The sequence below is a fragment of the Malania oleifera genome, chromosome 6, assembly GCF_029873635.1.
Source record: "Malania oleifera isolate guangnan ecotype guangnan chromosome 6, ASM2987363v1, whole genome shotgun sequence".
Classification (NCBI taxonomy): Eukaryota; Viridiplantae; Streptophyta; class Magnoliopsida; order Santalales; family Ximeniaceae; genus Malania; species Malania oleifera.
In genome coordinates this window covers 89646082-89658584 of record NC_080422.1, presented here as the reverse complement: position 1 = coordinate 89658584, position 12503 = coordinate 89646082, and the positions used below count along the sequence as shown (strand labels likewise).

Genomic DNA, 12503 nt, shown 5'->3' with positions numbered 1-12503 from the left:
ATTGTAAATTTTAAATTATATGAATTTTAAAGAATTACACCTCCTACAATCTTATATGATTACTCCTTTTTATTTTAAGAAAATTTTTTTTCTATTTTCAGCTGTAGATTTGTGTGCCTATAAATGTCATGAATTTTATTAAATCAATGGTAAGGTTGTTCTTTTGTGATTGGTTAGTCACTAACTTCTTTGCATGGAAAGTAAATGTTAGGTTAGGTTAGGTTATGATACGGTAATGAGTAGGGAGCCTTGTGATCGACCTAGGAGTATTGTCCTTCATATTGACCTTTGCGTTTTGATCATCGTACACTTGTACAGCAAAGAAATATCCGAGGGTTGAAAACCCAACAAATTTCCAAAACAAGAAAAAAAATTGTGGCGACTCACAGGACCCCCAGGTCCCAAATCAGTGGATCCTCTCTGCAGCTGTCCTAAAAGGAGAGAAGCTTTAACTTTCTTTGCCAAAATGACACAAATACTGCTTCACATTAACTGGGCCATTCCCACATACTGTAGCAGAGAAATTGGAAGTATATTGCCCAAATTAATTTCTCAGGCTGGTGATGGTACCAAGAAGTCATGAGGCGCGCAGCCCTAAAGAAAAAGTAAGCGAGTACAAAGAAACTAACTGAGATTTCTGCCAATATGAGAATGTACATGAATTGAATTGAAGGAGCTTCAAAAACTCTGGCAGTACTACAGTAGTACAGTGGCATCTGATTTAAGAGGTCGGGGCTGGCTTCCACCCATTTGGCTGAAAAGCAGCTTAATAACCCAATAAGCGGTACTACAGTGTGGCATGCATTTTAGAGAAGAGGAAGGGTTTCTAATATACTTGTAGGGTGGGTTTGTAGCAAGGTGAAAAAGCAGCTTAATTAACTAATGAGCTTTTAGCATAGCAGGTTGGTTAATTAGGGAGAGGGGGAGGTGAGGGGTACTGTGAGAGAGAATCCAGAAAAGGTGAGATATATATAGGTAGCCATGTTGTGATATTCCCGTTTGCACTACACCATTCCTCCTGCAACTTCTTTATGGGACCAAATCTGCTTACCCACAAATCTAACAATTGCTTTCTCTCTCTCTCTCTCTCTCTCTCTCTCTCTCTACATTCATATATATGCATTGGAAGATTTTAGATGATGATGCTTTTGAATGTAGAGAGAGAGAGAGAGAGAATTGAATATCACCTTTATAGGGTGAACAAGACATGTCATACTTTTATCTCTCCCACTGCATGTGGAAAGTGACACTTCCCCCACACATCAAATTTTATTTATATATAATATCCTTCCAGTACCCTCCACGTCTTTTTACATTTATATTTTCCCTTTTTTGTTTGTTTATATATAAATTAAAAGGACAATCCGGTGCACAAAACTTCTGTATATGCAAGGCCTGGAAAAGGGGCGGACCACAATGAATTTATAATATGTAGCCTTACCTTATATTTTTGTAAGAGACTGTTTACACGTCTCGAACCCATGACCTTCACGTCACACGATGACAACTTTATCGTTGTGCCTAAACAAATACATACATTGGTATGTGACAAAAGCCAAAACATTTCCCCCTACACACACACACACACATCTTGGTGTCTTATGGATTCTCCTACCTACTCCTACTATATATATATACCACCTTGTACAATGACCCTACCAATACCGACTACTTAATTCAATATATATATGTATGTAGTTCTTAGGTAACTTAAACCCTTCAAGCTAGCTTCTTGCGACTTTTATGTTAATGGCTATACAATTAGGGTCATCCATGTACATTTATGTATAAATATTCAATTAGTATAGAAGCATTGAGACAATATACACATGTATACACATGTATATTTATACACAAAGAAGCCTTATAAATAATTATTGTCTAACTTGTATTAAGCAACTTAGTCCTTTTTTTTTTTTTTCTAATATATGATTGGGAATTTGGGTGATCAGAACCTTTCTGGACCTTGTCTTTTTGTCAAATTCTAGACACATTGATCGCGCCCTCCACAATCAATACCAAATAATTCAGAAGTGATCCCATGGATTCATGGTATTTTTCCGCCATAAGTGAAAAGTTTTCTAATAAAGAAAACAGGTGCCGTCATCATTTACCAAAAAAAAAAAAGGAAAAAAAAAGAAGATCCTGTGGAAAGTTGAACTCAAGATCTCTCAGTCCCTTGTCCGTTCTTAACACTGAAACTAATCATATGATTAGAGCATGCCATGGGGGGTAAGACACAATGTCTGAAAATATATATTAATTGGGGCGTTGATACTGAATCCACATTGGCCATATGCATATATACATACATACAAAAAAGAAGTTGGAGTAAGAATTCAATGTGTAATAAATAAGGTATAAAGGGGTTATCTCTATATATCTATATGCATCTGAGGAGAATAAGGAGAAAATGAATGATATGATGATGATGATTTCAAATTAAAGGTTATTCTTGTCCTCTTATATTCCTTCTTCTATATATATCTTTATTCCCTTAGATCAGAAACTACCATGAAGCTCCTAGCTGCCTCATCAGAGCCCTCAACTTGTTTGCTGCTTTATTTTAATTTCATGCACGTCCCCCCCCTCCCCATGAACCAAAAGCTAGCTAGATGCCATGCACGTTTCCTCTCTCTCTCTCTCTCTCTCTCTCTCTCTCTCTCTCTGTGTATGGGCATCTCTACTCTACTCTTCATCTGCTGCTGAGGAAAAAAAAAAAAAAAATGGAATCTGGAATAAAGCAATAAAGAACTACCCTCATGAAAAAAGCACAGACCAGAGAGCGGGAGCTACTGAAAAATTAAAATGTGGTTTCAGATGTTACTGCCATTCCAATTCAATCTATCTCATTACTTGACATGTCAATTCTTGAAAAAGTTAGCCAGGTATGATCAAATTTCTAACAATATATATATATATATATATCTATATATATATATATATATATATATATATATATATTAACATGAACATCTATTTTTTATTATCATCATATATACAAAAATACTCTTTCATTCAACTTTGTTTTTTCCAAAAAAATGTGCTGTGATAGATGTCCATAGTCATGTTAAAGTTAATTTTTTGGCTATTAACGTGTATATTTCCCACATAAAAAATGATAATTTTGTACGAAATGCTAAAAATTCCTTAATTTTGATTTAACAAAAAATACCCCTATTTAGAAATCACTAAATCAATTATTGATTTATATAGAAGTAATATTGTATGACATCAGTACAATATTAATACACATAATTTTTTTCCCCTCAAGTTATCAATGTTTGGAAATTTTAGCCATCAATTAAATGAGTAACTAAATTTGTTCTTCTTTGGCAAGATGAAGTTCTTTTCATTTTCAAATTTGAAAATCTATGTGAACTCTTAAATATCCATGTATAAGCAATAATTAGTAATAAAAAATAATTAGATCCCATTTAGAATTCAGAATATATTAGGGAAAGGAAATGAAAATATTAAGGAATCCATATTCTTATGTTTAATTATAAGAAAAGTGCAAAAGAAAATTTTAAAAATACTACCAAATCTATGATCACAATTTTAATTTTTCACATCAATAATAAATAGATTTTCTTAATTTCTAATCTTATCAAAATAAAATTTCTTTTTTGATAATATTTAATAGAGAAGGAAAATATAAAGAAAAATGATTTTCTTCCTTATTTTCCTTTTCTTTCTTTTTTTCAAATAGAATCCTTGATTTAAGCCGACCTTACCTTGACAAATCGCATCACATATCCTGTCTATGCACATGGGTATGTAGGACTATAATATGATTGTATCCAACTATCAACACATAAATATATATTATCAATTAATTATAGCCATAAATAAGCTAAGTTTAAAAGTTGATATATATATATATAGGTTCTTTTGTGTTTGGTTTTTCAAAATATTTTGGTTCTTGTTCAAATAATGAAGCTGAATTGAGAGCTGTGTTGAAGAGAATAAAAATTTGCAAACATTTGGGTCATACTAGTATTGATATTGAATGTGATTCGAAGATTGTTGTAAATTAGATAAGATCAAGTAGGTGCTCCTTGTGGTATTTATGGGATTTTTGGGAGCAGCTGATTGGTTTATTGGAGGGAGTAGACTTTTCGATAAAACATTGGTATAGAGAAGGAAATAAAGTGGCAGATGCCTTTGCTCGTCAAGGTGCTAGGGGGAGAGTTATCAATGAATTATATAAATTGGAGAAAATGTGTACGACTTATATGAGGTATGTTTAACTGATTTCCTATTAGTTTTGGTCTATGCTTTATATTGTTTATCTTTTATTTGTTTTGTTGCGTGATATTTGTTTTGTAAGTCATTGTTTTGTTTTGATTTGATTGGACTTGTAATCCTATTTTGGCTCAATGTTGGTGTTGTTATTTGGGAGACCTTCATAGTTTTGTCTTTTGTTTCTCCCTTTGATTATTTTGTAACCACGGTATTACTCCGCCAAAAGTGAGGGTTTATCAATAAATAAACGGTAGTGTCGCCCTCCTTTAAAAAAAAAAAAAAGTATATTATATTATACATACATACATACATATGAATGAATCAAGGAAGTAGTAGATAAATTTATAAGCAATGCAGGTCAACCACAACAATAAATTAAAACTAAAAAATTTAACAAAAAAATTGGTGACATGTTTTCATTTCTATATATAAATAGGAAGGAAGACCCCAATTCACAATAAAGAGCAACTTAATTAACAACAATATTACAATTAACAAAGTTACAGTTAACAAATAGTACTTAATTTCTGTTTGCAATTTGCACAAAACCTGTGGTATATTCCCTTTTAATTGAATAAAAAGAAATACAATTAAGAGAAAAAAGAAGCTATACGTACAAAGGATTAAAAATAAACAAATTAATAACAATTAATTAAGCAAGGCTAGAACATAAAGAGGGAAAATACTGTGTAATTTAATGAAAATGGTGATGATTTTGATGCATGCATGATATAGGCAGGCGGATTTGCTTTGGGTCTTTGGTTCTCCTTCTATTGTCAGTAGAGCTAGATCAGCCTTTCCTGCTGCTTTCTTTTCTTTTCTTTCTTTTTCCTTTTGTTCTCTCTCTCTCTCTCTCTCTCTCTCTCTCTCTCTCTCTCTCTTCGACATGGGTTTCTGGTACGGTTAGTTCTGCTGGGCACCCCCCCCCCCGGCCCCGGGAGATGAGAAAAAAAAAAAAAACAAAGGAAGAAGAAAGAAAAGTAGGGAGAACAAGCTAACAGATATGCATGTTTAATTTCTTGGGCTCCAGCTAGCTAGCTTCAATTTCTGAAAAGAAGAACATGGGGGCATGGGCATGCATGGGTGAGTGATGATCGGATCAGGAAGGGCTTCAAGTAGAAATGTTGATGATAATAATGATGTTTAATTTGTTGTGTGTCTGTCGTCTGTAAGGGTTTTGGGTTCATTATTATTACTAATTGATGTCTTCTAATATTTTTCGCTTCTACCCATGATGATCCGAGTTGTCAGCTGCAGGGTCTGGCCAGAAGGAGTACTTCAACCATTCTGCCTCCTGTACTGGGTTTGTCATATTTGTCGCTGTCTCCTGCATGCATTCATTCATTCCCAAACTTCTATATTAATACATCTTTATATATATTATTATCAAAACAACATGCAATAACAATACTGATTTAAATTAATATTAACAATGCCCTTTTATATTTTCCCACAATTAATCTATTTCTATGCTAAATGGTTTTAGGGTTACAACTAAAATACTTTTCCATCGGAATGTATATTATTTAAAATTTTGACATATACTCATTTTTTTTACCTTAAAAGTGCATTGAGCGAATTATAGGCCAACTTTTAATTAGCTTGATTAATTATAGATAAAAATCCAACAATAGAAGTACGATCTGGCTATCAAAATAAAATAAAATAAAAAATGACACACAAGAGACAACCTTTTGGCATTGTGTTTCCTTTTCTTTTTGAAATAATACTATAATTATGTATCCATCAATAACTAGTGTTTATTATTATTAATATTAATGATATAGTGGTGCTAATGCTATATAAGGTTGGAGTGCACGATGACACATGGGCAGAGGAAAAGCATTCCTGTTTGCTGCCCTTTAGTTCATCATTTTTTCTTTTGTTCGAAGCCCATGCAGTTGGGATTGATACTGCTCTTTCCAGTTTTGGAATTTGGAACAGCCTAATTAAGAAAAAGACTCATTAGGCTTCAGTTTGAGTTTACACTGCTAGCTATATATATAGCTCTCTATCCTCTTTTCTTGTTCAAAGAAAAAAAAGAAAAGAAAAAAGGAAGGGGAGATCTTCCAACTTCCACAAATGGCGGCTTCTGATTTTCTCATACATTTCCTGCTTTAAATATTTCTCCATATCTTCAAGCATCCTAATTAATTTTGTCAATCTATATATATATATTCTTTTGAAAAAGAATTATTGAAAGGTAATCAAGAGTAAGCTTTGACAATTAATCTATCACGTATATACCCAATTCTTACTTCATAATTACCAGTTTCAGTAATATTCTAGCATTATTTATTCCTGAAATTAACATGTGCATGTTCTCCATCTTCATGTGACTAATTTAAATTAAATTTTTTTTCTAATTTCTGTTTAAGCAAGCTAGATTTTTGTTTTCCTAGATATTCCTCTTCCTTTTTTAAAAAAAAAAAAAAATCTTAATAATTAACAGAAGCAGTATTCTGTGTGTGTTAAAAAAAAATCTTAATAATTAGCAGAAGCAGTATTCTGTGTGTGTGTGTGTGTGTGTGTTACATATAAATCAGAACCAACAAAACAAGAAAAAAGAAACGAAAGGGATAAAGAGAAAAAGAAAAGGGGTTCTATGGGTTTCTGTCTTTAACTTAAATAATAAGAATAAAGAAATAGATATGAAGTGTTCCTTTTGATCCTCTTGCTCACCACCTTTTTCTTTCTTTCTTTCTTTTTTTCTTTATTTTGTTTTTAATATTTGGGGTTAGAATTATGATGCACAATGCTCGTGGATTTCAGGGTCAAAAAGCTCACACTTACTTCTTTGATATCCGATGGAGTACTACTGCAACTCATTATGAGCTCTTCCAGACCAGATGCAGACCTTCCACCCACTGGTTTATGATGCTGCTGCTGCTGCTGCTGTTGCTGTTGCTGCTGCTACAATTATTCATTTTTTTTTTTTTTAAAAACAAAAGCATGATCATCTAAATCATCATGTCTAAAACAAGGACAACAAAGCACAAGAAAATAATTTAATTTTAATTTGTTCTCAAATCAGCCGACACCGTGTAGAACCTTCCCTCCCCCTCCCCCCAAAAGAACAAAAAAGCAAAAAAACAACAAAAAAAAATCTTGCCCAACAAACTTGTTATAAAAATTTTAGAAAGGGGCTTAACTGCGGAATTTTGATGGGATTCAGTGCATTAGTGCTGGTACCCAGCAAACTTGTTCACAGATAATGTGGAAGTGCAACTTAGTATCGAGTTACATATGGATCGATATTTTAGTTGGTATTGATATGTTATCAGGGAAAAAATAAAATGAGGTTTGGTTGAATGATTACCTGAAAATTTTCATTTTGGAGCATTATTCTGGAGACATGGTAAGAGTCCTCATCAAGAATGATGGATGTGTGGTGAAGGGGAGGTGGAGAGATGATGGTGGAGATGGGGAGTGAAGGCCTGCTGATGTGGAAGGCTGTCGTCGCGATCTGCTGGTGGTGATGATGGTGGCTGCCACCGTGGTGGTGGTGGTGGTGGTGATGCTGGTCTTGTGTCATATGATGTGCTCTCTGCTCACGCATTTCGTGCTCTTCGCCCATCACCGGTGCCGGGGGCTCCCTTCCTGTTGAAGCCTCTCCTATGCCCACCTGCACCAACAAACACCCAACACCCCATGATCGATCATTCACAGTTTGCTAGCTTGTCCATGTCCTGCTAACAGCACCCCCTTCGATGAATTCTCCTTTTTCTTTCTATTGTTCCTCTCTTTTTAGTTTGGGTATTGTTTTCATTGCAATTATTTTTTTCTCTTTTGGCCTTTGGTGGGTAAAAATGTATTAGTTAGCTGACGGTGATAATCAAGTGAGTTCTGTGTTGTTGTCATGCTGTCTATGCAAGCAATTAACTAGAATTTCCAAAAGCAACCCTTAAACTTTTTTTGTGTTCTTCCCCCTTTACTGTCATTTATTTTATTTGAAATCTGAAAAAAAAATGCAACTAAATCTACAAAATGAACTAAATATTCCGCACAGAACATAAATTTTTGCATGTGGTCTAAAAGGATGAAAGTTTATTATCTCAGGATTTAAAAGCTGGAGGACACATTGGAAGTAAAGCTATATTTGTTGTGGTTATTTTATGGTGTCAATTGTTGAATGCATGTCTAAGAAATATAAAAATTTAGTTAGATATACATAGAAAAGACTAATGATACGTTTGAGAACATGAATTTCAGACCTTAATTTTGGATTTAAGTGTGGATAAATTTTAATATAATTTTATATTTTATTTTATTCAAATTCAATACAAATCCAAAATTCAAGATCTTTCCAAATATAGCAAAGGAATGAATTTATAAGCTAAATGTGCGTACCTCATCAAAGCTTTTCCTAAACGGGGTGAAGCTGAAATGATCAGATTTCAATTGTTGAATATCCATGGCACTGTAAGTACTTGACAATGCAGCACCAACCCCAGCTCCAGACAATTCATCCCGCTGTGTGATTATTTCTCTGGAAGAACAACTCCCACTCCCACTATCTCTTCGGCTTATCAGTTCACTGTTTCCTTCGCCAGTTGTTGCGCTTCGATCGGACCAGTTGCACTGCCTCGGCTGTGTCTGGTAGAATATCTTCGAAACCACGAGTTCTCCCTCTTTCTCTTCCTCAAGCATACCCAGATGGTACTGGTGCATCACCCAGTTGGTTTTTTCAGGCTTTCGATTTTTCCCAAAATTTGTGTAGAGGACTAGGATTTTCTTGCACCCCTTTTGCTTGCCATTCACCATGACCGGCCTCGTCTTTCCTGTCTTGTGCCACCGTGTCTCCCCTCCTTGCAGATCACATTCGGTTTGAATTTTCCTTCGCTTTCTTGTTCCAGTGGTATAGGCCTTGGATGGTCTGTGGAAGAAGTGCTTGCTTAAGCCATCTCTTGTTACCCCTGCAAGAAGAAGAAGGAAAAAAAAAAAGTGAACATTGCTAAAATCAAAGTTAGGTTGGCTTAGGTGCAACAAACTACATGACAATGTGGGATACGTATATAGTAAAACAAACCCTAGAATTCATGAAGTTTTAGTTGTTGTAATTGCTTTGATTTCATATACAGTGAGAATATGGTAAAACCTAACATTGAATAATGTGTGTGTGTGTGTGTGTGAGAGAGAGAGAGAGAGAGAGAGAGAGAGAGAGAGGATGAGGATAATGATGATGTGAATGTATAAATGTCAGACCTGGAAGTTTCTCAGGATGGGTATAACAAATCCCATCTTCTCCTTCAATTGTAGGTATGAACTCATCAATCAAAGGGTGGGGTTTAGAGTCTTTGGCTTCTACCTTTGCTTCAAGGTGTTCTATCAGTTCTTGGTCAGTTGGATCAAATTTCACACCTGCTGGCAGACCTAACCAGTCCTGCAAAATTAACGCACATTCAAATTCAAGAAAAATTCAAATCTGAAAAAAAAAGGAAATTAAGAAAAGAAATTCACCCCCACAAAGGAAATCTAAAAAGAGAAACTCTTTTGACAAAAAAGAAAGATTTAACATATAATTAGTATCGAATATTAGTTTCAATTAACTAGGCACATATTTAATGACGACAAGAAACAAATATTTTTGTCATGTTTGATTCTTATTTTGGATTCTTAATTTCTCTTGAAGCTGATTTGAATTTTATCCAATTTTTACATACCGGCTTTCCTTCGAGCTTGTGTCCGCAACCAGGGCACTGCTTGGATCCACACATCTGATGCTCTTCAAGCTTTGCATCAATGAGTTCAGAGCTGCTGATGGAACCCAACTGATTCTTGTTCATGGCTCTATATAGATATCTATAGCTCTCTCGCTCTTTCAATTCAACCAAAGTACTAAAGAGACCTTATATGTCTTCTTTCCTTTAGTTAAAATCTGCTATAGTAATCTCATCTTTAGAGTTTTTCCCGTAGAACTCTTCTGCAAGCAGCTGATGATCCAATTGATGAACCCTCTCGATCGATCTCAAGCTGAAAGCTTTGATTTAAGGCAATACCCTTTTGCAGAATGAAGCAAAATCAGTTTGATTAAGACTGCCCGATCTTCTGTTGACCAGAAAAAAAAAAAAATGAAAATAAGTTGATGGGTATGTTAGGATGGGCCTCCATAACCCTCAAAATCCAAGTAAAGAAAAAAAAAAACACACACACACACATCAACGCACTCATGAATATATATGTATTCTTGATCAGAGAAGCATCAAGAAGAATCAGCCTCGAAGTAATGAAAGATTCATTAAGGATCATAAAATTTGAAACAAAACTTAACTAGATTATAGCTTCTTCAACACGCACAAATTAACCCGCCCACATACACATACACTTATACATATAATTTCCAATTCAAATTCAATATAAAAGGTAGCTAGATAGCTAAAATAATGAAATAATGCATTTAAAATAGTTAAACTCAGATGGGAAATATACCCAAAAGAGGAAATATTCCCCAAGCTAGCTAGCTAGCTTGGAGAAGAAGAGGAGGAAGAAGAAAGAAACAGAAGAATTCATGTATACATATTTATATATATATATATACACACATATGTATGTAAGTATGTGAAGGTGGATGGAAAGGTGGGTATGTAGAGAAGGGGGCAGGGAAATGAAAAGAAAGAAAGAAAGAAAGAAACGGTGGGAAGGGAAGAGATAGGTGCAAAACCAGGTAGCTTTAAGCAAGTAAAACACCCAGGAAATCCTCTCTACCTCCTCACTTTAACCGAAATCAGCCCAGCCCAGCCCAGCAGCAAAGACTAGTACTGCTACTGCTAACAAAACAACAAAAGCTAAAAAGAAATCCAGGAACCCCTCATATCCATCGTAGCCTCATATAAATACCCAACTGCATACCTTACCATACCATACCATACCATATACTCCATCTCGCCATGAACTTTTAAGCCTTATCGCTTTGCTAATTCAAGTAGCGCCATGTTGATGATGTCTGTATGTGTATGCTGGCAGGCAGCTAGCTCTGTAGAGAGAGAGAGAGAGAGAGAGAAACCTGCAGTTGGGTTTTTTGTAAAGGCTTTGAGGCTTGACCGGCTAGTACTAAAGCAAAAGTATGAAACGGCCTTCACAGCTGTTGCTATGGGCACACACTCAAAAGCACCCCCCCCCCCCCCCATCTCCCTCTCTCTCTACATATATATTATTATATTAAAAAATTATACGAAATACATATAACTAATGTTAGTTTTTTGGATAGCGAAATCAACAAAGTGAAATTAGGGAAGGGAGGGAGAAAAACTCAAAAACAAAACAAAACCCACTTTGAGTTTCTTAATTAACAGACTATATATAATCAACTGAAAATATTTTATATATATATATATATTTGCAGGGGTTGCAGTCAAGGAAAGATCTTCTTTCTGGTATACTAATATAAGTTAAAGGAGAGTTTTTATTTTTATATATAATTGTATATACTTTTCCGAACTGCACATAACCGAGAGAAGAAGGGGTAGTGGTAGCTAGATTTTGCTTGCATATATATATATATATATATATATATATATATAATAAAAAAATAAAAGGCAGAAATTGAAGGCAGAGAGAGAATTAAATGAAGCGAAGGTAGAAAAAGATGAAAAGAACTAGTGACTCACATGGGTTTTGAGCTGGGGAGTGGTGATCATGATTCTTTTGCCATGAATGTTGCAGGAACAGGGAGGGGGAGAGAGAGAGGGAGAGATGAATTAGGAAGAGGGGTTGCTTGATATGCAAGGCAAATGAGCAGTACACATGATGGACCACCACCACCCCTCTTCCTAGCTAATTCATTCTACCTTGTACTGAATTTCATAAATTAATTAAAAAAAATATTAGGTGCCTTCCACAAGAAGCATCATATATATAAATACGGCAAGTCATTTTTTTGGATGTATTTGTTTATTTCCCTTTAAAAAAAAAAATAAACAATGCTCTCTCTCTTTTAGCTTAATATATTTATAAATTTATTTATGCCCTCACTTTTGGCTTAATTCCTTGTGTGCTTCATGCTCATACAATGGATTCCCTAGGAGTGAGCTAGGACCCCACCATATTTGGACCCACCTTGGAAAACAATCTTATATCTAAGTCTAAGATTATGACAATAATTCACGTTTATAGCAATTCTCTTAGCAGTCCAAAAATAAAATGATGGATAGACACTATAGAAGATGCTTTTCAAACAAAGGCCATGATTACTCTTATTTTCAGCCTCATATTTTCAGTGTTAGTCCTTCAAGGAATACTTTTCGCAAGATTTGTAG

The 12503-nt window shown here is 34.7% G+C and overlaps 1 protein-coding gene across 3 annotated transcripts; it reads right to left on the bottom strand.

The window, feature by feature from the left end:
* Positions 1–4699: 4699 nt before the first annotated feature.
* LOC131157619 (NAC domain-containing protein 75-like) lies at positions 4700–11359 on the bottom strand. 3 transcript variants are annotated; one of them, XM_058111906.1, is made up of 7 exons: positions 11098–11359; positions 9912–10296; positions 9454–9631; positions 8599–9164; positions 7568–7873; positions 7042–7161; positions 4700–5575 (listed from the first exon to the last, which is right to left on the bottom strand). In XM_058111906.1, exons 2-7 carry the CDS (start codon positions 10032–10034, stop codon positions 5474–5476), a joined length of 1395 nt encoding a protein of 464 aa, XP_057967889.1. In that variant the 5' UTR covers positions 10035–10296; positions 11098–11359; the 3' UTR covers positions 4700–5473. The 3 variants fall into 3 exon arrangements, with proteins under 3 accessions (XP_057967889.1, XP_057967891.1, XP_057967890.1); XM_058111908.1 differs by having other exon boundaries at positions 7042–7158; positions 9912–11265; XM_058111907.1 differs by lacking the exon at positions 11098–11359 and having other exon boundaries at positions 9912–10327.
* Positions 11360–12503: the final 1144 nt, after the last annotated feature.